The sequence below is a fragment of the Vicugna pacos genome, chromosome 8 (genome assembly GCF_048564905.1).
Source record: "Vicugna pacos chromosome 8, VicPac4, whole genome shotgun sequence".
Lineage (NCBI taxonomy): Eukaryota > Metazoa > Chordata > Mammalia > Artiodactyla > Camelidae > Vicugna > Vicugna pacos.
In genome coordinates, this window is record NC_132994.1 from 3574870 (window position 1) to 3599818 (window position 24949).

Below are 24949 nucleotides of genomic sequence, written 5' to 3' on the forward strand. Positions count from 1 at the left end.
ATAATATTAAATCCTACTTCTTTGAAGGTATTACTAGGGGAAAATATTCTTTCTTTTAAAAACTATGAGTGTATTTTGATTCAATTATTTTTATTGCTGTAATGTGTCTACAGAATAGACATCTGGGTAACATCAGATTGGAAAGGAAATAAAGGGAAATTCACTATAATCTCTGGGCTAACACACTAGAACACTCAAAATGGAAACTTCCACATAGTGAGATTAGAGGGCGGAGGTAGGAGAAAAAAATCAATACCAAAGTTTTTGACTATAGAGTCAAGTAAGTTAAGCTTTCTTTTTAAATTGTTTTGATTTTCTCTGAAAGTCTATTAGCAAAGCAACCATGTCATAAAGCCTACACTTTGGGGGAAGTTAACTTATATGGAAGATAATAATCCAAAAATAAACTGAAAGATTTTTTTCCCAAAGAGACCACAGATCACACTCCCTCTTAGGTTCAGGAACATTGAAATTGAGCAGCTATTTTACAAAACTCAGGGCATTTCACTTGTGAGGGGGTGAAGGTATCAGCAAAGGTCTTAAAGCACCGAGGGAGTAACGCGGTTGCTAAGTAATTAGGTTGCTAACCACACTAAGTAAGAAAAGGGAATTAAAAGGTTCAGAAAATTACAATAATTGAGTCTAAATCAAAGAAAAGTCTTCATTATTATTTCAAAAAAATGTCATCCAGAGTTTAGTCTTGGGCAGAGGGGTGGTTAGGAGAGTTTGATCAGGTGTCCTGATATAGAATACTTATCATGGCTACATATTAATCAGCAGTGATTGAATTGCAAACCATCTCTCTCCATGAGAGGGGAATCACCGTATTTAGAAGGAAAAAGAAAAGCAGTGAATCCGATTAATGAAGCATCACAGGATGGACGAGAAAACAGGCAAATACAGGTAAGCAGTAAGTCATGCCACAACTTGTGGCTTTCTTCCAAATACCCCTGACTCTTCATTAACTAATTGGCAATAACAAGCTAAAACTAATCAGATCACTATGTTAAAAAAAAATGAAAACAGCAACAACAGCAACAAAAACGTTTGGTTTTTAAAAGAAAAAGTGTAGAACTGAAGTGAGTAATATAATAGGTCCTTACGATTTAGCTTGTCCAGCTCTTTGTCTGCAAACTGACCCTTCACCCTGCTTGGTCAGGTCCCCTTGGGAAACTGGGGCACAGAATTGAAAGGTTTTAGAAACAGCTGAGTTGATGACTTAGACTCTCCTTGAGGTACAATGTTCATTCATTCATTCAATATATTTTTAGCTCCTATTATGCGCTGTTCTCTGTCTGGTGCTCACAGAACTCACATTCTAGTTGGGGAAGTAAATAGAAGCATAATTATAACATGTCAGGGGACAATCAAAGTGCTAAGAAAGGAGACAGAGGTGGAGTGTAGGATGCTTTCTACAAAGAGATATCAGAATTAGGCCTGTCTATTTTAAAGTGATTTCTGAGAAAGAGCCTACATGATGTGAAGGAAAGAGGCAAGTGACTGTCTAGAGAAGCATTCCACGTGTATATAACCTGGTGCCAAGACCTTAGGACAGACCTGAACCAGGGGAGAGTGGGGGAGACGATAAAGGGAGTGAGGAGTGGGGTGGGGAGAGCCCTACGCATCATGGGAAACCTTGTAGCCCGTGGTTAGAGCTTCAGTGTTATTTTGAGGGGAACGGGAAGCCATTGGTGGGTTTTGATCCACGTGGGACAGGATTTACTCATATGAGTACTCAGAATTGTTGTCTAACTCACAATGAGTGTATGGGCATAAATAAAAGTAAAATTTGCTCTTCATCAAGATGCCACAGATTACAGTAAGGATTCTCAGAACTTAACACCTTTAGAAATATTGTGATGAGTAACACATAATTTGGAAAGAGATTTGGGGGGATTGCATTCTCAGTGCTTTTCTCATCTTACCTCATTGGGCCAAAAGTAAAATGCACTAAAAGATTAGTAATATGTATCTTATAGTTAATGAGAAAAGTAAATATATACTTGTCTCCGGATAGTCCCTAATCTAAGCTTAACAATGTTAAGGAAACTCTTCAAAAATTAGCACACTAGATCTAAGGAAAATCTTGTCAAATAACATTGGGAACAAAAGACACAGATTTGGATGAAATATTTAAATCACTGAGTGATCTTTTGAATAAGTTAACAATCAATAAATTGTTACTATTTACTACAAGTAGCATATAATAACAACTCAAGATTTGTATATACTAAAACATTTAACTCATTAAAAATTCTAAGGGATTATTTCACAAAGTGAAGATTTGCTTGTTTTTGTTAAAGCCACATATGAAACTGAACTCAGCCTAAAACGATAATCTCCACCTCCCTTTCAACACAGGAACAATTACACGTGGATAGGAAAGCAGAGGAAACACACACTGGCTGAGTACCTATTATAATATATTTGATTGCTTTGGAGGGGATGTTCTGTATTTGTCTTTTAAGATCTTCTGGTCCAACATGCTGTGTAAGGCCAATGTTTCCTTACTGATTTTCTGTCTGGATGATTTTTCCATTGATGGAGTGGGATATTAAAGTTCCCTGCTACTATTGAATTACTGACTACTTCTCCCTTTAGGTGTGTTAATATTTGCTTTCTATATTTAGGCACTAGGGGATGTTAGCCTCATAAATATTTATAAATGTTACATTCTCTTTTTGGATTGACCCCTTTATCATTACGTAAAATCCATCTTTGTTTCTTATTACGTCCTTTGTTTTAAAACCTATTTTGTCAGATGTAAGTACAGCTACAAAAGCAAAAGTAACAAAAGCGAAAATATACAAGTGGGACTACATCAAACTAAAAAGCTTCTGCATGGCCAGGTAAACCATAAATAAAATGAAAAGCAACTTACTGAATGAAAGAAAATATTTGCAAATCAGATATCTGATAAGGGACTAAAATCCAAAATATATAAAGAATTTATACAACTCAACAGCAAAAAATCCCACACAATCCTATTTTTAAATGGACAGAAGACCTGACTAGACATTTTTCCAAAGGAGACATACAGATGGCCAACAGATGCATGAAAAGATACATCACTAATCATCAGGGAAATGCAAATCAAAACCATAGTGAGACATCGCCTCACACCTGTTAGAATTCAATTATCAAAATAGACAACAAATAACAAGTGTTGGTGAGTATGTGGAGAAAAAGGAACCCTGGGGCACTGTGGGTGGGAATGCAAATTAGTGCAGCCACTATGGAGGCTCCTCAAAAACTTAAAAATAGAACAATCCCACTTCTGGGTATTTATCTGAAGAAAACAAAAACATTAATTTGAAAAGATATACGCACCTATGTTCATGGCAGCATTATATACAATAGGTAGGATATGACAGCAACCTAAATGTATATCGAAGGACGAACGAAGAAAGAAATTGTATATATATATGTGTGTGTATGTGTGTGTGTATACATATACACATATATATAATATTCAGCCATAAAAAAGAATGAAACCTTGCCATTTGCTACAACATGCATGAGCCTTGAGGGCATTGTGCTAAAGGGAAATAAGTCATTTAGAGAAAGACAAATACCATATGATCTCTCTTTTATGTGAAATCTGAAAAAAAAAAAAACAAAAGAAGACAAAAACACAGCAACAGCAACAAAAAACAAATCAAGCTCATCCACAGAGAAAACAGTGGTGGTTGCCAGAGGTGGGAGTCGGAGGATGGGATAAATGGCCGAAATGAGTCGAAAGGTAAAAAAGAAAGGAAAAAAATAATGCAAGGAATAAAGTTGAAGTCCTAAAAAAATATTCACACAACTTACACACACAATTTGCTCATCATTGTCATTTTCACAAGTTCTTCCCTAAATCTTCACTACTTGTCTTCATTCCTAAAGGGGGAGGGAAGGCTCTTGAACAAATATTCACTAGATAAACTGAGTGGGAGCAAACCCTGTGCTTTGGCATGACTGCAGCAGCTCCAGCATGCAGCACACTTTGTGTTACCATAGTGGGAACTCAATAAACAGCTGTTGATGAATGAATGAACAACAACAAGAAAAAAGCGAATATTTAGGTGTCAGATCCTTACGGGTCCAGCTCACTCACAGTCTCCTCCAGGAAACTGCCCCCAGTGTCCCCAGACTGTCCCCTCAGGGCCTCTGCACCTCTCCTAGGGCACCTAAAACGTGTGGCCTTGTGAGGTCTTCTATCTCCTTCCAGATGCAAAATCCTTGAGAACGGGGAAATGTACGCTAGTCTTTCTAATTTCCTCACACCAGGCCTGACAAAGAGAAGGCGTCCAACAAAGGTGAGATGTCTGAATAAAGGCTAGGGCAGAATCTTCACTGGACACGAGAAACAAGAGTGTGTCAAGTATTTGAAGAAAAGAATGCTGCCAAAGAAAGCCAGAGCACGACTGAAAAACAAACTTCCATGCTTCCCATTTTTCCAGGTATAAAGATTCAGATTTCCAAATCTCTCCACATCTTAGGCCAGTCTCACTCATGAGCAGACCTGAATGATAACACGGCTTTCCTCGTTTCAGCGATCAGCATTTACGCGGAGCCCTTGACTGCCTTCTACAGAAATGGGCATTGGCGCAGGACATAGGAAAACGAGAGGGACACGATTTTGAAGTCACTGTTGGACAAACCCTCTTTCATCCTGGCAGCACTGGTCGGGGTGGTGGGGGGCAGTCTCACCTGTTCTCCTTTGTCCCCTTTCTGGCCAGGTGAGCCCGGAGCTCCCGGTAATCCTGCTTCTCCCTGAGCAGAGATGAATTTTGTGTTATCAAATATGCTGTTCCTTTGAACTAAAGGCAAATAGCTTATAAAGAAGAAGCGGACAATAGGAAGACAAAGCTTTGCTCTCCTGGGAGCCGATGCTGGTCCCTCGGCCAGGAGGCCCGTCTTCCCCAGCTTATAAGGTGCATTTCTCCCCCTCTGCCCATCACCATTCAGCATCCTCTCCTCCCTGGCACCTGCCACGGGCTGGGACACGTGCTCTGCTCTACACCCCCTGCACCTTGGACTTGCCTTTCCCACGGAGCTTACTGGTCGCTGGAGGGAATGTAAGTTTCCCCTAAACTTTCACTGCCCCTCCTTCCCACTCCTCCAGCCAGGAGGGAGCATGCTCGCAGGATGCATTAAGCCTCAGAGCACGTATGGAGACACAGAACTAGGGGACCTTCTGCTCTAGGAGCTGGGCCAAGTTTTCCCTCCCTCCGGTTCGGGCATAGAGGAAAGCCGGCAGGAGATCACTCAGCCTACGTTTAGTACAGGCCTCTGAGGGCCATTAATAGTGACAAAAGACAAAAGGGGAGGGTACAGCTCAGTAATAGAGCAGGTGCCTAGCATGCGCAAGGTCCTGGGTTCAATCCCCAGTACCTCCATCAAAAATAAACAAAAAACTAATTACTTCCCCCACCAAATTAATAAATAAGTAAAAAGAAAAAAAAAAGAACGAGAAAAAACATCCACAAAAGACATTCCTGTAAGTCCACGGGCCCAGGCTTCCTGACCAGGAAGATAAAAGCCGCACAAATTCTCTGAGTCCCCTGCGTTCCTCATACGACGTCTAGCGGAGAGGAGGAGAGGAGAGCTGGGTGGATTTCTGGGGCACTGGACAGGTACAGTGTCCACACAACAAAGACCTACTCCTCCATACTTTTAAGGCCAGGCACTGAGTTTCCTTCAGCCGTGAATTCCCAGGACTGAAGCCTCTTGCTGGCATGTGTCAGGTCCTGATCCTTGCCTGCTGTTCAGGTGTTCCCTGGTCATTCTACCTCGCACCCAGGAGAGAAGGACGGATGGGCTCTGAACTATCCAGATCGAAATCCAGAAAAGCTGAATTCCTCATCCCCCTTTTTTAACCTACCCACCCCCCCTCCCCAGGAACTGAGAGGCTCAGGCACCTAGTTCAACCAGCACTAAAGGGCCAGCCGTGTTCTGCGCATCAGGCCCACACCCGCAGGTCTGGCCCACGGCGTGGAGTGGCTTTCCCGCAGGCACAGGGTAAAGCTAGCATACCTTGCTGGGGATGCACTGGCACTGGTCTGTGAGGTCTTGCTTGGCTGGCAGATATGCAGACATTCTACCGGCATGAGCGGGCACTGATGGTGACGACGCAGGACGTCCAAAGCCATCCTGCTCTGGGCACTAAAATCCAAAAAGAGGCTTTAGGAAATGGGGTCCATCCCTAACATCCTAGCATTCCCAACACTGACTCCCACCGAAGTCAGCACGACTGGGGTTCCCTGCAAAACTGCCTTCTAATAACTAAAGGCTGACACCAGCACGTGAAAGTTCATAATGGCTTAGCTCTTTCACTGGCCCCCTACATTTTTTTTACACTGACAACACACTAGAAATGCATTTAAATGTGGGTTTGGGTGAGAAACTCTAAAGCTATGATGGGTGACTTGATGACAAGTACTGTCACAGTAAACGTTTACAAGCATTGCATTGTTCCAAGAAAATAATTTATACAAATTACATCAGCATATGTATTGGGGGAGCAAATTTAAAAGAGTGTAATTCAAACTTTTAAAGCATCATTTACTTTTGTGAACAAAAAAATACTGCAAACCATATCAGTAAACAAAGGATGCTGAAACCAGCAAGTCATCGGTGGCTGCGCCAACCCCCAGTGAAGACAAGCCTGCAGCCACTCACAGTGGGGCACCCTGAGGGGGCTCAGAATAAGAAAGGGCAGGATCCTGGCCCTGGATAGCTAGGTGCTTGTCAAAGGAATGAATTCAGTGAGCCCAAATGTTTGCTCCCTCCCATACAGAGAAAAGCACTAAATTCTTTAACTCTCGTGATGTCTGGTTTTCTTTAGCTAACAGGTAATCTTTTTATGTTCCGACTACCTGGTCTTTGTGGTAAAGCGCCTATATATCCTAGCTCCTCCCCTGCCTCTTCGGAGCAGTCCCTCGGAGCCATCTGAGAGGCTGTCATCCTGGACTGAGTCCTCAGACTTGTCCACCAAATAAAACATAGCTCTCAACTTTTAGGTTGTGCATTGATTTCAGTCGACAGTTTACATTCTTTTCTATTGAAGTCCAGTCAGTTTACAACGCTGTGTCAGGTTCTGGTGTACAGCATACTGCTTCTGTCACACATAGACAGATATTCCTCTTCATATTCTTTTTCATTATAGGTCATTACAACATATTGAATATAGTTCCCTGTGCTGTACAGTAGGACCTTGTTGTTAACCTATTTCATACACAGTAGTTAGTAACTGCAAATCTCGAACTCCCAATTTATCCTTTCCCACCCACCTCCCCCCGGTAACCATAGTTTGTTCTCTATGTCTGTGAGTATAAAACATCATTTACTTTAACAAGAGGATTGTAAAGGGATGTAAAAGTAGAAAATAAAATCTTTTCTATGCTCTAAAGTGGTATATATTTAATCAAAGTATATTTTATTCCAGTCCATTGTCCTTTAAATTCATTCAAAAGCCTCCGCTGTAAGAGACCAATGATGATTTTTATACTTATCCAGTGGGTTCAGAACCTGTGGGGCCACATGAGGTGAAATTTGGTTACAAAGCAAAGAACTCTATTTCTGTTCAAAAAAGTAAATCCAGAGAGTCTGAAGAGGATAAATGCATCCTGTGCTTTCAACATCGTTTACGGTCTGTCACTCTGAATCTGCAGTTTCATGTATTTGCAATTTCCTGTCTGAATTTGCACTTTGAGGGGAAGGATTCGCACATTACTTTGTATACTTTGCATACTTTGTATGCAGGGAAAATTATGGTCAGGATACAAAATTAAAATATCCTCAGTGGTCATTTATTGTAGTGAGATCATGGTCGATAATTATTTTCTTCTTTGAAATTACCCGCATTTTCCAAATTTTGTGTAGTAAACATACACAACTTTTCAAACAAAAACATATTTTGAAAAATGGGTAGCACACTAAAGTGCAAGAAAAATAGCACCTGGAAATACTGTGACTAGTTTCCTGTCTTTATCACTAGTTCTGTCACATGACTCTCTGCTCATTTAATGATCAGCTATTGAGTTATCTTTAAGTTTCCAAGTCCACGAGTCTAAAATTTACATTAGAATGAAACAAGATTATCACCAAAGCAATCCATGTATCTCATATGATTTGATATGATTTTCTAGCCAGTTCCTGCTCTCTGGTTTCTCAGATAATCAAGATTCAGTTCAGCTTACAATTTTGCTCTGGATAACTGATTTGTTATTTTAGATTGGGGATTTAAATGACTTAAAAAGCATGTCTCATTTCCCTAATGAGACATTCAGATGGCCAACAGGGACATGAAAAGATGCTCGATGTCACTAATTTTCAGAGAAATGCAAATCAAAACTATGAAGTATCACCTCACACTGGTTAGAATGGCCATCACTAAAAACTCCACGAATGATAAATGCTAGAGAGGGTGTGGAGAAAAGGGAATCCTCCTACACTATGGGTGGGAGTGTGATTTAGTACAACCACTGTAGAGGACAGTATGGAGATTCGTTTAAAAATTAAAAATGGATTTGCCCTATGATCCAGCAATTCTGCTCCTGGGTATACATCCAGAAGGAACCCTAATTCAAAAAGACACCTGCACCACAATGTTCATAGAAGCACTATTTACAAGTCAAGACATGGAAACAACCAAGATGTCTATCAACAGATGACTAGGAAAAGAAGATGTGGTGTGTTCATTATATATACATACACACACAATGGAATACTACTCAGCCATAAAAAAGAATAAAACAATGCCATTTTCAGCAACATGGATGGACCTAGAGATTATCATACTAAGAGAGGCAAGTCAGAAAGGGAAATGCAAATATCATACGGTATCACTTATACATGGAATCTAAAAATATACAAATGAACTTAACTTACAAAACAAAAAGAGACTACAGACATAGAAAACAAACTATGATTACCAAACGGGAAAGGGTGGGGAAGGGATAAATTAGGAGTTTGCTATTAACAGATACAAACTACTATATAAAAAATAGATAAACAACAAGGTCCTACTGTCTAGCACAGGGAACTACATTCAATATCTTGTAATAACCTAAAATAGAAAAGAATATGAAAAAGAATACATGTATATGTGTATAACTGAATTACTATGCTGTACAACCAGAAACTGACACAACAGTGTAAATTAATTATACTTCAATTTAAATTTTTTTTTAAATGAAAACAGGTCTCAGGCTTCACTATAAACCTGCTCACACTTTCCAAAAAAGTGCCTAAAGGGAACATAAGACATCCAAGTAAGGCCCTCTCCCCTCATAAAACCTCTGGTTTTGGTTTGACACATACTCAGTTAATTAGCCCTCAAAATTTCAATCATGTTTCTCATTTGTTTTCAACAAATGTTGCTGACTCCCTCCCTCTCTTCATATTTATTCTTCACTTTCTCTGTCTGCAGTCATGAAACTTGACTGCTTCAGAAAGAGAAAATCTAATGAATATTTATAGACTATCCTGAATTAATTTTACTTTTGAAATACGTTATAAAGTATTAATAACAAAAAGCATGTCTGATTTGAAATTACAGGACGAAATTAGATCTTTAAGCAAGTACATTAAAATTTTCTGAGTTCAAACATTTTTTAAAAATACAGTGTTGTCAGAACTATGGCAGATACACTCAAGTAGCTGCTGTATAATAATCTGCATTCTAAAATATGCATTTCCATTTGTAAAATGCAGCATGTTTCGATTTCCTGTTAACCATTAACAGAACAATGAGGTTCCCCCAAATAATTATCAGCAGGAACATGGCAGTTGTTTGTTATTTTTGTATAGTTGGAGACGAATTCCCACCTCACTTTCTACTCTTTAAAACTAAATATCTTAAAAACATGATTACAATATTTTCCACAATGTGTGAGGCCATGTCACTGCTTTTAATTAGCAACGTCCTCCATCAAATTCACCACCTGTACTTTCTTAAACAATTTTCTCGTAATTCAAATTGTAAATGTCTATTATGTGATGACACAGAGGAGTGACTATTGGTCAAGAATGTAACATTTGATACATCCAAACATCATTGTGATACTTTTCAATCAGGGAAAATTATTCTTTTAAAAGCTCTTACAGCAAAAAAAAAAAAAGTATAGTAAGCAGAGAAAAACTTCTGGAGAATTCACATCTTCAAGATTTAAATTTGTGGCTTCAGGAAGTGTAGGTATTTCACGCCTATAGACCGGCACTCTGAATTATCTTTTTAGATATTTATAGAAAGTTATCTGGCTGCCTTTCATTGGGATGAGAGCTATAAATTGGGTTGGAGATGTGCCTTATAAAACCAAGTTATATAAGCAAAACATATAATTTTGAGAGACTCAGTTATGCTTTGAGTGAGTCAGTCATATTATTAATCTGCTACCCAAAGTGAATGATAAAAGTTAAAAATATTTTTAAATACTCAACCATTGATAAAATTTTCATACAATTTTTGATGGTAAGTGTAGAACTCTGGGAAATCAAAGATACAAAGTATAACATTTTCACCTTTTAGTTTTTTCCTACATTCTTTCTGTAAGGCTTTCTGGAATTAATTCGTTTCAAATACCTTTCTGTCCCATGTATGCCCTTGACTGGTTAAGTCAACAAACCAAGAAACAACATTTTGACTATCCTCTACCAACAAAGTGCTAGGAATAAAAAAGAAGGGTACAAAGTACAATGCCCCTCAATGAGTTTAAAAGGTAGTTGAATAAATTAAGAACATATACAATTCTAATGATACAGGTACACACACGCCAATGCAATGAGAGACATAGAAAGTACTGAATTTATGTATGACTGAAGCATTATTCTGTACACCAGAAATTGACACTACATTGTAAACTGACTATAATTCAATAAAAATATATATACATAAAAATGAAAGCAAAAAATAAAAAAGGAAATTACTGAATACAGTATTTTTTTTTGAATGGAAGATTGGTACAAGAAAGTAATTGTTGTAGGGTTGGGCTGAGAATATGAAAAATGAGAGGCTAAGAAACTGAATCTATATTTTGTCATCAACAGGGAGTAACCAAGGGCTTTGAGAGGTAAGTAGAGGGCAGAGAATGTGCCTTTAATCACATGTTAGCCTCGTGCTTTAGCACAATGTCTAGCAGATCAATGTTTTTGAATAAAAAATGTTTAGTGGAAGAGCGTAAGTGAATCTACAAAGCAGTGATTCAGACACTTATTCTGGTTATGCTGGAGACAGGGAAGGCAGATGACAAGACAGCGCAACAATCCAGGCATGAGGTCAAGGTGGACCATGGCAGTAAAAGGAGAGGAGAAGATGCAGATGACAAATCTCTCACAAAGAAAGCTGTCCCTGGGGGGAGGGTGGCGCTCAGTGGTAGAGCGTGTGCTTAGCATGCATGAGGTCCTGGGTTCCATCCCTGGTACCTCTATTAAATAAATGAATAAAAATTAATCTAATTGTCTCCCTGGCTTCCCCACCCCCACCAAAAAAAAAAAAAAAGAAAAACCTGTCTCTGATGGGTGAGAGGCTAGAAGAGGGAAATGAGTGAGTGTAATGGACAATCACTGATATAAAACCTGCCACTGGACAAGGATGATGCTACAGCCAGAATACGGTTTAGGGAGAAAGACATACATTCTCTTTTACTTACGTTGAGTCCAAAGTAAGGCCATAGCACTGTTTCAGGATGATACACTGGGAGTAAAAGTGTGACAAGAAATGATGCGAGAGCCCTGCAAGGGGGTCTCTTGCTTGGAACAGACTGCTCACCTGGCTTCGACAGAAGACAGTCAGCGCTGCCCTACATGTGGACCCCAGAGACCAGGCAAGTGCCAGCTACGGTTTCACACGCCAACAGAAAAGGCACTCACCTTAGTGTCTGAGATCTCGCAACATGATTCTTGGGCGATGATGTCTGAGTTACAGTAGATTTTAAGCTGGTGAAGTTCAACCTATTAAAAAATGAGTAACGATACATATCATTAGTTTGGGTTTTTTTTTTGAAATTTGCATTCAGGCATTTGAGAATCACAGTAATTGAACTGGAAAGGAAAAAAAAAGTTAAGACAAATAAATTACTGGCAGGTATTTTGAATGTTTTTGTTTAATTTAGGATTCATGATTTTATGGACCATTTGAGAAACAGAACCGCAGGCACTGAGCTGGATCTGTATATAAAGGAAATCAGGTAACGAAAGCAATTGCAACTCTTTTCTCCTAGTTTCAAACATTAAGGAAAGAAGTATTTCATTAAAGAGAGAGAATGCACTGCAATAAAGTATGCCCACAAAATGAGCAATGTTTCAAAGTAAAAAATTCTGCAGAAAAAGTAAAATGAAAGGTTTGAGCACATGATGGAAAAGGCTTACGTGTAGTCCCAGACCTCCTGGTAAAGAGGCCCTGAAGCAGATGCCTACTTCCCAAGAAGAAAAAAAAAAGTATTTAGTTTTTATCTATTTTCCACAGATTCTTCCTAATACCTATGGATTTTATATCACGTTGGCATACTCCTGAGCAAGACTCATGATCTTTTTACAAAAATAACTGATTCTTCTATTTGCTCAGCAGATTCACACTTTTTGGCATTTGGACATGAGATTCATAGTAATTCAAGGAAAATACAATCATGCCTCTAAGTGCAAGATCAAACAACCACATAAGAGAAAGTAAATGGTACAGACCGTTGACAAAATTTCAATATAACAGAGGCGCTAAGTGGGCCATTTTGAATTAGTTTGTGGTTGTGAATTTCAGCGTTTAATTCATAATTAATCTAATGATGACCTGCTGTATAACATAGGTATGTAGGGTCCCTTTCCCTCCCCCTCCTCCGCCCACCTTTCTCTCCTCTCTCTCTGTCTCTGTCTCTGTCTCCTAATGTAACAGAGCTAGATTACGTACTACTTTGAGGTCAACAAGTACTTTTACAGAAAGCTCCGACTGTAATCACACAATAATTAATCCTACGATACCAGAAAGCACATATCTGCAGTCAGTTCTGAATCTGGACCCCAACGCCAATAAAGCACGAAACAAGGAACACAGCTATTGCTGTTTCTCTCCACTGAGATGAACCAAATCAGCTCAGCTCCTAAAAAGCGTTAAGAACTCCAGACACGTTTTCAGTTTGTGAGCAGTGTAAGATTTGCAGCCAATGCAAAATTCTGAGATGAAATGAAACCTAACGATTTCTTTTCTATAACTTTTTGCAAGATTATCGAAGTGAACGTTTATTTATGAAGTTTAAATACACTGTCTTACATAGTCTAATGAAACACCAGGTGGTAATATACCCATTACGTAGAAAGAAGAATGAGGAGGCTCCAAATTAATTAATATTCTTAACTGAAACTAATTGATCATCATCACTGTTATCTAAACAGCCAACAAACACTGAAATCCTATTATATATCATCCACTCTGCTAGGAACTTTGTATGAATTCTTTTCCTTAATTGAAGATAGATGATCAATTTTGGGGGGATTAGAACCTAATCAAGTACCCATGACATTGAAACTACAAGCAGGCTAGTTTCATTATGCTTTTTTTTTTTTTGATTCATTAGTTACTTTAGCATCCATCAGTCACACAGTGCTTTAGAAGAATACACTGACCCCTGTCACACAGCATTTGCTTGTTAAAAAAAAGAAATCATTTTATCAGTTTGGTCACTTATTTCTCTGTCACAAAAGCACACAGGTAGTATATGTAAAATAAAATCTGGTCATTAGAATTTTCATCAATAACAAATCAATAAATAAATGTGCTGTGTCGTACTGTGAATAAATAAAACATTTTCACCTTACAGTAGATCTTATAAATCACAGAGCTTATATGGCGATAATAAAAAAAATTAGTTCACTTCGAGTTTTAGTAGGACCAAGAATCTTTGAAAAATAAAATACACATTTTATTTGTTTGTTTAAGTTAAATGGTGACTGCCTCCTTTAAAAGCTCCATCACTGAGATGTGGCTTTAATGTTATTTTCCAGTGAATTAAGATCCCACATTAAACTGTGAAACCATGGTAACACTATAATTTTCACATTGTGTCTTTTCATCAGGGCACACCTGATAGTCTTTAGCCTCAGGTGAAGTTTCCTCAAGTGAGAAGTTAATGAGACACAGGGCACAACTCACAGCGCTCATAGGCGGAGCTCTGAGCCAGCCCTTGCTCTGGCAATCACGTGTTCCTCTCTCAGTGCCATCTGTTCCCCAAAAGTTATGCATTTATAGCCTCATCCTAACCCTGACACTCTTTGGTTCTCCCAGCTCCCCACTTTGCTCTCCCTGGTCCTACAAAAGATCAACTCCAGCCCCCAACCCCTGTCCTTGCACAGGGTTGTCCACTACACCCCTCAACGTTGCTAGCACCCCTAAGTGGACTCCCTGTCTACCTGCCCTCCACCCACTGCTGGAAGTCACGTCTCTGAGGCTGAGCTTCTGGTCTCCACCTCCTCCCTTGACTTTGGAGAGACCTTTCGGAGGAGTGTGTCTAGGACCACTGTCATTACAGTTACCACTGTGATTATAATTGGCAGCCACTTTTACCCCCAGGGGCTTAATCCTCCTCTACGGACACAGACTTAGCCTTTCAGACCTTAGAGGCAGGCGTAGCAGGGTTTTGTTGGTGGTGGTGTTTTCCACTCTCTTATGCCAGGGTTGAATGGCATGCCTGGCCCTAAATAAATAAATGAATATACAGAGAACTGACCCCCTGCTGTGCATGACGGCACAGGCTCCAGACAATTATCACTAGCAAGTCTACCGACATTCTTTCACAACTGAGGGCTCTGAGACCCAGACACATTCATAGCTGACAAATTAGCAGGTCATACACAGATGAGAGAGGGTTTATAATCACATCTGTCTGATCTCCAAGCAAGCTGGTCTCCATGATGCCATGATTTCTTGTCTCCCGGACTGGCTTCTCCTGCTCTGGCCTATTTTGAAGACCGTCACTGAGCCCTAGTTATGACATTCTCATTGATTTGTTCATTGTCTCGAAGAGAAGGCAATTTACAAATAATATTTTACTGACTACATATACACATACACATCATATCGTTCTATCTGTCTATCTATCTATCACGTATCTTCGACGCCTTCCACAGGGGCCTTTAGAAATAACATACTGGCCACCAAATATGTATCTGTGCAGAATTGTACTCTTGAAATGAAACTGAACTTTGTGTTAACAGCACTGGCAACGCCCATGGGTGCCCTGCATTCAGATTATTTATATGGGTTTTCCCGTCACTCTACCCGTAAGAAAGTGTGAAGTCATCAAGTTTAGACAGATCCCACTTTTTAAAGATGCCAGACCTTCTTCTCTAGGGAAATTTAATAATAAATCTATATCACCCGCAGCATCAAATACAATTTTTAAAGGAACTTTTCATCTGAAAGGGTTTCACTAGCCTGTGGTTTTCATCCAAATGACCTAGTGATACAATTAGTGGCTGCGTTTCAGTCCAACAGAACTCTGAAAACCCATTATAAGCTTATGAAAAATAGCCTGCAATTCAAACAATTGTGATTCTGAGGATAAATAGACAGCCTATTGTTCCTGAATGAAAACAGCAGATAATCTGGAACCATTTAATTTAAAGTTCATCTTTTTCCAGGCCTTTCTATTCAAAATACACGAACTTAGGCCAAGCTTCCTTTTTGTATCCTAGTTTCAATTTCTACTAAAATTTAATTTTAGTAGCCTTATTTTTTAAGGCATGACCTACTTCTTTTAAATTCACAGGCTGGAGAACATGGGTGACAAATGGCAGAAAATACAGTTGGAAACACATAGCTAGGCTTTACACATCTGATGGCAAACTAATTAGCAGTGTTGAGAAGGGAATGTATCACGTAGTTATTAAAAGAAGAGGGTTTTAGTAAGATTTTTTTAAATGGAGGTACTGGGGATTGAACCCGGTACCTCGCACATGCTAAGCACACGCTCTACCACTGAGCTACAACCCCATCGCCAATAAGGTGTTTTCTTTTCATTTATAAATTTTACTAATTCTCTTTCACAATCAACCTCATAACTCACATCCACAGGTTTGCCATCCGCAGCTCGGGCCACAATGACAGTCCTTCCACGAAAGTCCACAGCATCCTTTATGTCAGTATGCCGGCTGGCAACTAAGTTGCAGTCCACGTAGAGGGAAATGCCCCAGGATTGTATACCGATGCCAAGTTTATGCCACTGACGATCAAACAAAGGACGGAGTTCTCGAGTTTTAAAAACGTAGTTCAACACGTCTCCCTCGGTAGCTTGGAACATAAATTCTATCACCTTCTTTCCACCATCCACGACTATAGAAACCTGCAGAAATGCAAATAATCTTCAGATGCTTTAAAAGCAGTGTCAGAAATGTTTAAAGCACACAAATAAAAGCTCAAGGTGCATGTGAGTATAACTGAGGCATTTAGCAAAGTGTTTTAGATGACAGCTGTGTCTGCAAGGTTTGTTAGCATAAGAGACTAGCACACAGCTAGCTACAAAAAGAAAAATGGGATTTGGGGTTTAAATATGGGATATTTGGTGAATGAAATATGTTCCTTTCTTGAGAGAACATCTTACAGTATATGTGTGTGTGTGTGTGTGTTGGGGTGTGTGTGTGTATTTATACATATTTTTACATATATATATATGATTCTGTATGAGCAATTCAAGAATTAAATGTCACTAATTTTTAAAGGATAAAGAGTGATCAGTTCTCTTAGCGTAGAAACTAGGATCAGACTCTTTAACCTTTGATGATTTGCATGGTGCAGAGAAAATGCATTTCATAGAGGATCTACTCTTTCTGTTCAATGCTTATTTCCATCACAAAATTGGAACTACATTGACAGATTAAAAGACCAGCAAAATGAAAAACATTTCAGTGGATATGTACAGAAATAAACACAAATGTATGGTGCCTATAAGGAATTTAGAGGTTCATCTCCCCTTCCTGGAGTACCTGTGTCCTCTCCTTTCTGCTCAAATGCCATCTTTTCCATAAGTATTCCCAGATTCCCACTCTCCTCATGTTCAGGGACATGTGCTTCCTATTACTCCCACAGTCCCCATCCAACTCGGAGCTGTCCTCTGCTACCACCCTTGTCACCCTGTGATTATGCTCCAGAAAGATGTTCTCCTACAAGGCATCCCCAGTCCTCACGCTCCCCAAGAGCAGGAGTCACACTTTGCCAGTCTCTTATCTTTGTCACTAACTAGCAACTAGCATGTGTGTTCAATTATTTTTCGTGGATGGGACCAATATTTACATCGCATCTCTTCATTCCCTAAGGATTTTCAGATGGAACAATGAACAGCTTTAAAATAATATATAACATGAGAAATGATGGGTGATGAGAAAGTTGTTAGTGAAGTGGACATAGTGTCAATGAAGTTGTAAAGGAAGGGTGGTTTGAGGTGTCTTCAGACAAAAATAGGAATCTAGTAATAGAAAAAACAAAAAAGAAAAAGAAAGACAACTAATCTTGTCTCACCCACCAGGCTCTCCTAGAATGGATCTCAGCAAGACCCACCTGACTCTGAGAATACTCTGCATTTCCCTGTGGATGATTCCTCTAAAAGACAGAATCTTCAGATTGTGAGATCTGCTTCCAAATTTATGAACAGCTCTAAGAGTCACCCAGCCTCATCACACCAGAGAAAACAAACCAGCACAGCTCTCTGGTTCCTTACCTGTGGCACATTCTGCTGGTTTAAAACCTGCCACAGAAACCACCGTTCCTTTTTGGTGCTTCTTCGTACCCGAAACGTGGCTGCTATGGCAAACTCCTCAGGAAGACCTTTGGGAAATACCTTCCTGTGGGAGCAAAACAAAGAGCTATTGTGGGAAAACTGAAGGTGGCAAGGACAGAAAATCTTGGTATGAAGTTCTCTGCAGCACAGTGTCTCAGTCATAATGGGACAGGAGGGAAGGGGGCAGGGCAAAACCATTACAAGAATGACACAGCTTTTGAGGATAGGAGGTAAACTGGTTAGAAACAAGTAGGCCCAAGACGGCGGGAGATTTGATTCCCAGTAGACCTTGAGACTCATTATATGCTCATTGTAATATATTACCATGTTAATGACACACCCACAGGTGCCTTGACAGTTCCCAGGTTGACCATGATAGGCCAAAAAGTGGGTGGGTGGGGCCAATTCCTGGATATCCCCACCCCTTCCCCAAAACAGTTGGAATAATCCTCCCACTTGTTGGCATATGCAATTACCCAGCCCCTAAAAACTAACCACCCCCTCACCCTAGGGCCGCCTCTCTTGCCTTCAGAGACAGCCCGCCCTCTATGGAGTGTGTATCTCCCCGGATAAATCTATTTTCACTTTACTATGGAATGTGTATCTCTCTAAATAAACCGGCTTTCACTTTATTATGGCTCTCTCTTGAACTCTCTCCTATGTGAGAGAAGAACCTACTCTTTGGTAACAATATTTTCTCAATGAAGTTGTAATTCATTGTGCATTTTTATAGGAAGCCACCTAATTGGTATGTGGAGACAGCCGCAGCTACGTTACCAGACGAATTTTCGTCCTTGTTCTTTCCCTTTGAAAAAAATTTGGGGTGAGGTGTTGTTAGAGCTGGACGTGTGTAAAAGTGAGCAACTAGACCATAGTACAACATGGTGACGTTCCTTTGCTGACAGGATGTTCCATCAGAACCTCAGAATTCACTGTAGTCTGGCAAACAGTAGAGGTTTATAAAGGAAAGAAATGGTACTCCCTGGTTTGGTCAGTAGAGTGAAGTACATTTCAGAGAACACTGCAAACAATCAGATGCATATTTTCCAAAGAAGTTTTATCAGATCAAACCCTTACAAAACGAGTCATTAATTCTGATTTCCTAGTAGGTATCGGTTTAAGACAAACTATAACAAAGTGGTTTTTAGCTTATTTTTCATTCCTACAGAAAATAAAAGAAGCAAATTCTTTCTAGGTAACAAAGAGAAGCCAAAAGACAGGCCAAATATCCTTCTGCCTCAAACTTGTTTTGAAATACTGGTCTCACTGGATCCATGAAGAAACTCAAGGAAAAGAATTCACAATCAACATAAATCGTATTTAGCCCTTCATTGGAAAAGAAGGAGAAACACATCCCTCCGAGCTGATTTTTAAATTTATTCGCACCGTATGTAAAAACTCTGCAGGACGAGAATCTTGCTTTTCTTTTAAAAAATCATGAGAAGTCATAGGTAAGAATTCTCTTACAGCCTAACACAGCCAGAAGTTGTTTATAGAAATAAAACATCATATGCTGAGATGGTAAATTCTGACTGGGAATATCACACTAAGGGCTACTGAAACTGACCACCAAACTCTGAAGAATTCCAAAACTTTGGTTTTACACATTGTGTTAGAGACGAAGTCACATGTGGTAGGGAAATCAAGAAAATATCGGAAAAATCTGGGCTGACCTGAAGTTCTCATTTACTTACTTGGTTAAACACATGCACAGGTGCACATATTTATGTCTTTATGTGTACGTACGATGTATGTATGTGTCCACAAGCAGACCTCAGGGCACTGCGGGCTTGGTTCCAGGTCACTGTAATAAAGCCAATATAGTGACAAAGCAAATCACATGAATTTTTTGGTTTCCCAGCGTATGTAAAAGCCGTGTTTCCACTATACTGTAGCCTGTTAAGTATGTGGTAGTATTATATTTAAAAAAGATACATATATACACACATACCTTAATTTAAAAAATACTTTATTGCTAAAAAAAGCTGACAGTGTAAGGTTGTCACAAATTCTCAACTTGTAAGAAACCCAGTATCTCTTAAGTCCAATAAAGTAAAGCACAATAAAAAGAGGTCTGCCTGTGCGTGTGTGTGCGCGTGTGTGTTCTATGCATACTCTCATTTCACCTTTTTCTTCACTATCCTGCTTACCCTCAGTCTGGAGGCTCTCTGGCTCTCACATCTTGTCTGGCTGAATGAGGAAACAGGAGCTACTGTGGGGCCTCATTTTCATCATACGCACACACACATGCACACATATACACATGTACACACATACACCCATGCACACACACGTAGACACCACAAATGCATACACACATACACATGTACATACATAGGCACACACATGCACACAGATGCATACACATGCACACACATAACACATGTAAAATGCATACATTCAGAACATACAGAAATGCATACATTCATGCACATATACAGACACATACATACATTCATATACATACACACATGCAGACACCCATACACATGCATCCACACATCCACACACAATACACACACATTCACGCATGCACACACATGCATTCCTGTGCACACACACCCCTCTCCAGCCTCTGCAGAGGGTGCTTCGTCCCTGGCTGAGTCTCTCAGGTGCCCAGGGAGGTACAGCAGCCCCGACTCCGGCAGCACCCACCCTGTGGTTCCCAGGTTCTAACTCCCTCCTCCCTGGTGCTAGTTATCCCTCTACTTCCTTCTAAGAATGTGTTGTGACCTCTTTCTCTGTTGCTTCATGTCCCATTCTGCAGTCATTTCTGCACTTTAGAAGGTAAAACTCTTTTAAATCTTCAGTCTCTCCCTCTCCAGTGCCCCTTTTTATCTTGGTTTACAAATATATGCTTATCTTCACCATCTCCCCTGCTATAAAACAGACAAAACTTCCCCAGCTTTGCCTCAGCATGATCTCCCTACCCCATCTGTCCATGAAGCTTCTTAAATGAGTACTCTGGATGACAACATTGTCACCCCCACTCAGCCCTTAACCGTCCTGCGCTCTAAAAGCTTTCCCAATCACCCACTCCACCGGCCTCATCTCAGTCCTCACTCCTCTCAGTCCTTTGAAGGTTTTAACACTGAAGACATCCTTTCTTCATTGATATAAACCAAAAGTCACAGCCACGTGGCCCTAGGGCCCAGCCCAGAAACTGGAATGTAAGCTTCCTGATGTTCTTCGTCTGTCCTGTTCACCAGCATCTAGAACGGTGCCTGAACAACATAGGTACTCAATAAATATTATTAAATTGATCAATTAATAGATAGACAAAATCTAAAAACAGAGAAGAAAAATAACACATAGCCACCTCTTAGTCTAGCTTTGGTTTTCCCATCCTGGATAGAAATATACATATAAAAACCTTGCACTTTCCTCTTAAGAATCCTGTAGGAAAAGTAGAGCAAGTGCATTAAGAACAGCATTGATATTCATCTCATTTAGAGAATAACATGCAGACTGGGGTAAATGCAGGGTCCAGTCCATCTACAGGGGCAGCTGTGAATAAGCTCCGGGCAACTCTTACCATATGGGAATACAGGTCCAGTGTTGGCAGCTCATCGCATTTTTCAAGAGAAGCCAAATACCCAGATTTTTATCTGAAAACTTTAGAGTTTTTATTCGGGGAACTAATTCAGATCTTTTCATAAACACCATCCAGACCAACACTTTGCCAAGCCAAACACAGCAGCGACTGAGAGTTGGCAAACTTGGAGCTACGCAAATGTTTGCTGAACACCCACGGAGGCTTACAAAGATGGAAACAGGAAGGTTCCTGCCATGATTGTTTCTTAAAGTCAGTTAGGAAAGGAAAAACATCTAGGGCAAATAAAAGGAAGTGAAATAAATTGGAAGAGAGCAGGGAAATACAGCACCTGGCCAAAATTAGAATTCCAGATTATCAATGGAAAAACCTAGTATTAAGAATGGGCCTGCTTTTAAAATCCTATAGCAGCAGGAAGGTTTCAGTCCTTTTAAAGTTATTGAGACTCGTTTTATGACCTGACATGTGACTGATCCTGGAGTGTGTGCACTCTTTGTCATGTGTGACCACCAGAAGCTCTGCTCAGTTGCTTTAGTGGTCAGCTAATTATTGAACAGTTAAGTGCCTTTGACCTATCATCATCCCAGCTCCTGCTGAGGTGCTGTGTGTGCCTGCTGGAGATGTCTTCAATGCTCAGACAGGCAGTTTATAACTCCCCTTAGCTTTCTCTTTCTGTTTGCTCAGTTTCAAAGTTGGCCAGAGCTAAGAGCTTAGGGCTTTTTTGGATGTTTCCTGGGTTTCCACAAATCCCTGTGCATACACATAGGTGTCTAGATTCCCACAAATATGTTGGAGCTTTCTAACGCTTTTCTATAGACATCTCCTTCCCCAGCTTTCCTTTTAAATTTTGGATCATCTTCTCATTTACCCCAATCATTAATTGCTGTCTCAGGCAGCTGCAACATTAAACAATTGCTATTGATTATTTTCAACAAATGCCAAGGGGAAAAGGCTGTTTTCACTGAGTGATATGAGTCAGATCAAATAAAAATAAGCCTGTGAATACAGGTTTCCAAGGAACTACCAGTCAGGTAAAACAATGACAATTCTTTGGGAATAGGGCTTTTATTTTATTTTATTCTATTTTATCTCCTTCAATGGCTGCTAGGCTGCTAGTCTGCACTTGTGATTATGGGCTGTTCATTTGCAAGCCTACCACTGTATTAGGGAGAGATGGATGTGAACAGGACAAGTTTAAAATGCCACAAAGCTAGCGATTCTTACTAAAAGTCGATGTTTTACTTGAATAAATACTCATTAATTGTTGTAAGCCCCTAGTTAATTTCAAGGGTTTTGCAATATTGATATTGACCGTTTATCCTGTGTTCTCATTGTTCTTTGGATGGGCACATTTTTCTGGGCTTCTCATTTTTCCATTCTTGCTGACATCATCAGGAATATATTCTTGGACCTTTCAGTTCAGCCCATGTACAGCTTAATGCAGCCAAGGGAGTGACCTGAGTGAATATTTCATGAAGCAGAACCACAAAGGTGAATTCTGTGCATTTTTCTATCTTACAAAATCATGACAAACAATAAACTGTTGTTTTAAGCCACTGAGTTTTGCAGTGGTTTGTTACAAATAATAATAGTAACAACAACAACAATTTTCTCCTCATTTTCTACTTAGGATTATAGTTATAAATGCATCTGTCACATCATGAGACCATAAGCTATTTGAAGGCAAGGGCAGCATTAAATCTAACTTTGCATCATCCACAAAACCGAAGTACACTGCCAACAGGGCACTCTATAACCGTTTGTTAAATGAGTGGAGTAAGTGATTTGGCAAATGAAACAGATAGAGATGTACTTAACTTTGATATGATTTTTAATACTTCATAAAGAAAACTAAATATAATTATTTTTCAATAATTTAAAATATAACTCAAAATTGCAAATATTTTACATTGCGTGAATGTCTCCTTCTATGACAAAAAATAACAAAACAAAATAATAATGATAATGTTTATGATAAATATAGTCTTAAAATGTACACTGAAATAAATTTAGTTTTGTTTAAAGAAAAATTATTTTTTCTTAGCCTAGGTTTATAATGGATGAAAATCCTTATAATTACTACATTTCCCTTTCAAAGTTGATATTCTGTTTTCAAGGCAAAAAATGATTTACTTGCCAAGATTATAATTTTTGAAGAAAAAATCTGTATTTTAAAAATAACATATTACAACACATATCTACTCTTACAGCTTATATCACACAAGCACAAACACTAAATGTGACACAGAATAATTTCTCTGGGTCTTGCCAAAGTTTCTATTATGAAAGAGGCCATATTGGATTACTGCTCTGTTACCAGAGAGATATAATGACAGCTTGCAATGTCCAAGATATCCATGCTTGGATATTTTTGAATGGAGTGTAATTTCCTATAAGAAATTCTATCCACTGCTTATTCAGTGATACTACCATTAAGAAAAATACTGTTGACCCATGCTTGCCAAACTCATTCATACGTATACTGGGCTAGAAATTCTCAATGGGATATCTTCTATCCTCCCTCCATCATCTACACATTGAATCTAGTTCAATGTTGTAAATGAAAAATTCATCCACATCAATTAATATTAACCTACATTTGAAGAGCTCAAAGCTTAGTCTATTTTGAGTGTGAGTATCCTTTATTTACCATTGTCCACTTTTCTTCACATTAATGAAAGTCACCTGAACATTGACGGACAGGTGAGAGCAGAGGCATATCCAATTAACAAAATGTTCGATTTTTAAAATCAATTTTTAAAAAATGACTAAGTAGAAGTTCACAGAGAGCCAAACTAATGTTCCAAATTACCCAAAGGTTCCCAAGCCAACTTGTTGCTCATGGAGTCCTCTTTATAGTGGCCCCTAAGAGTTCTGGATATAATCTGGAGTGTCTCTGAAGAATTTTAATTTACATATTTTAGACTCTTTTGAATTTTTAATTTATTTCAATGTTGAAAAAAATCTGAAATGTAATTTTCATTTGCTCTCTGATGTTCTCTATGGACAGCAGCCCTCTGTGCAGTTGTTAAGTAGAAGTAAATGCCATGAAACTGCAGGGCAAGTAGCAGAGGACCAGAGTGGGGACCCTGATAATGACCACCTGTCACAGAAGGCGATGTCTGCTCTGAGAACCAGTACCAGTGAGACTCCGAGCCCAATACAAAATTGATTCCATGAAGATCTTTACATTACAATGCCTCCCTCTTGGTATTCAAATAAAGAGAGATTTTTATTCTTCTGTGTATTTTCTCTACTTTCTCAGTTTTTACCATCGGCATAAGTTGTACTAGGGGTCTTTAAAGAGAAAAACTACTATTTTCAGTTTAGGAAAAAAATTATCCTAATCTTTAAAATGATCTATAAATTAACTTTATACTCTTCCAGGACAGAGATGAGGGAGAATTAATACTAATAAACGTTATTTTTGCTACAATGAGAGTTTAAACAAAAGTAATAAAAGTGTACAAGTCTCAACCTATAGTCTTCATAATATGTGAGTCACTGAGATTTTAAGAGAAGAGATGAAAGAAACTTCAAATGAAAATACTGTTTTTTCCAATACTTGCTCCATATGCTTCAAATGGAATATTCAATTGCAGAGTACAAATGCCTGTATTTGTGGAGTTAGATCAAAATTAGCATCTTATTA

At 39.1% G+C, this 24949-nt stretch overlaps 1 protein-coding gene across 1 annotated transcript in view; it reads right to left on the reverse strand.

The window, feature by feature from the left end:
* Positions 1-24949, reverse strand: part of COL19A1 (collagen type XIX alpha 1 chain) — a 332279-nt gene that overhangs the window by 264359 nt on the left and 42971 nt on the right. The window contains exons 5-9 of the mRNA XM_072965486.1: positions 17685-17808; positions 16038-16313; positions 11857-11937; positions 6022-6150; positions 4696-4758 (exon numbers count right to left, since the gene is read on the reverse strand). Of these exons, the coding sequence (XP_072821587.1) occupies positions 4696-4758; positions 6022-6150; positions 11857-11937; positions 16038-16313; positions 17685-17808 (673 nt within the window). The remainder of the gene's footprint in view (positions 1-4695; positions 4759-6021; positions 6151-11856; positions 11938-16037; positions 16314-17684; positions 17809-24949) is intronic.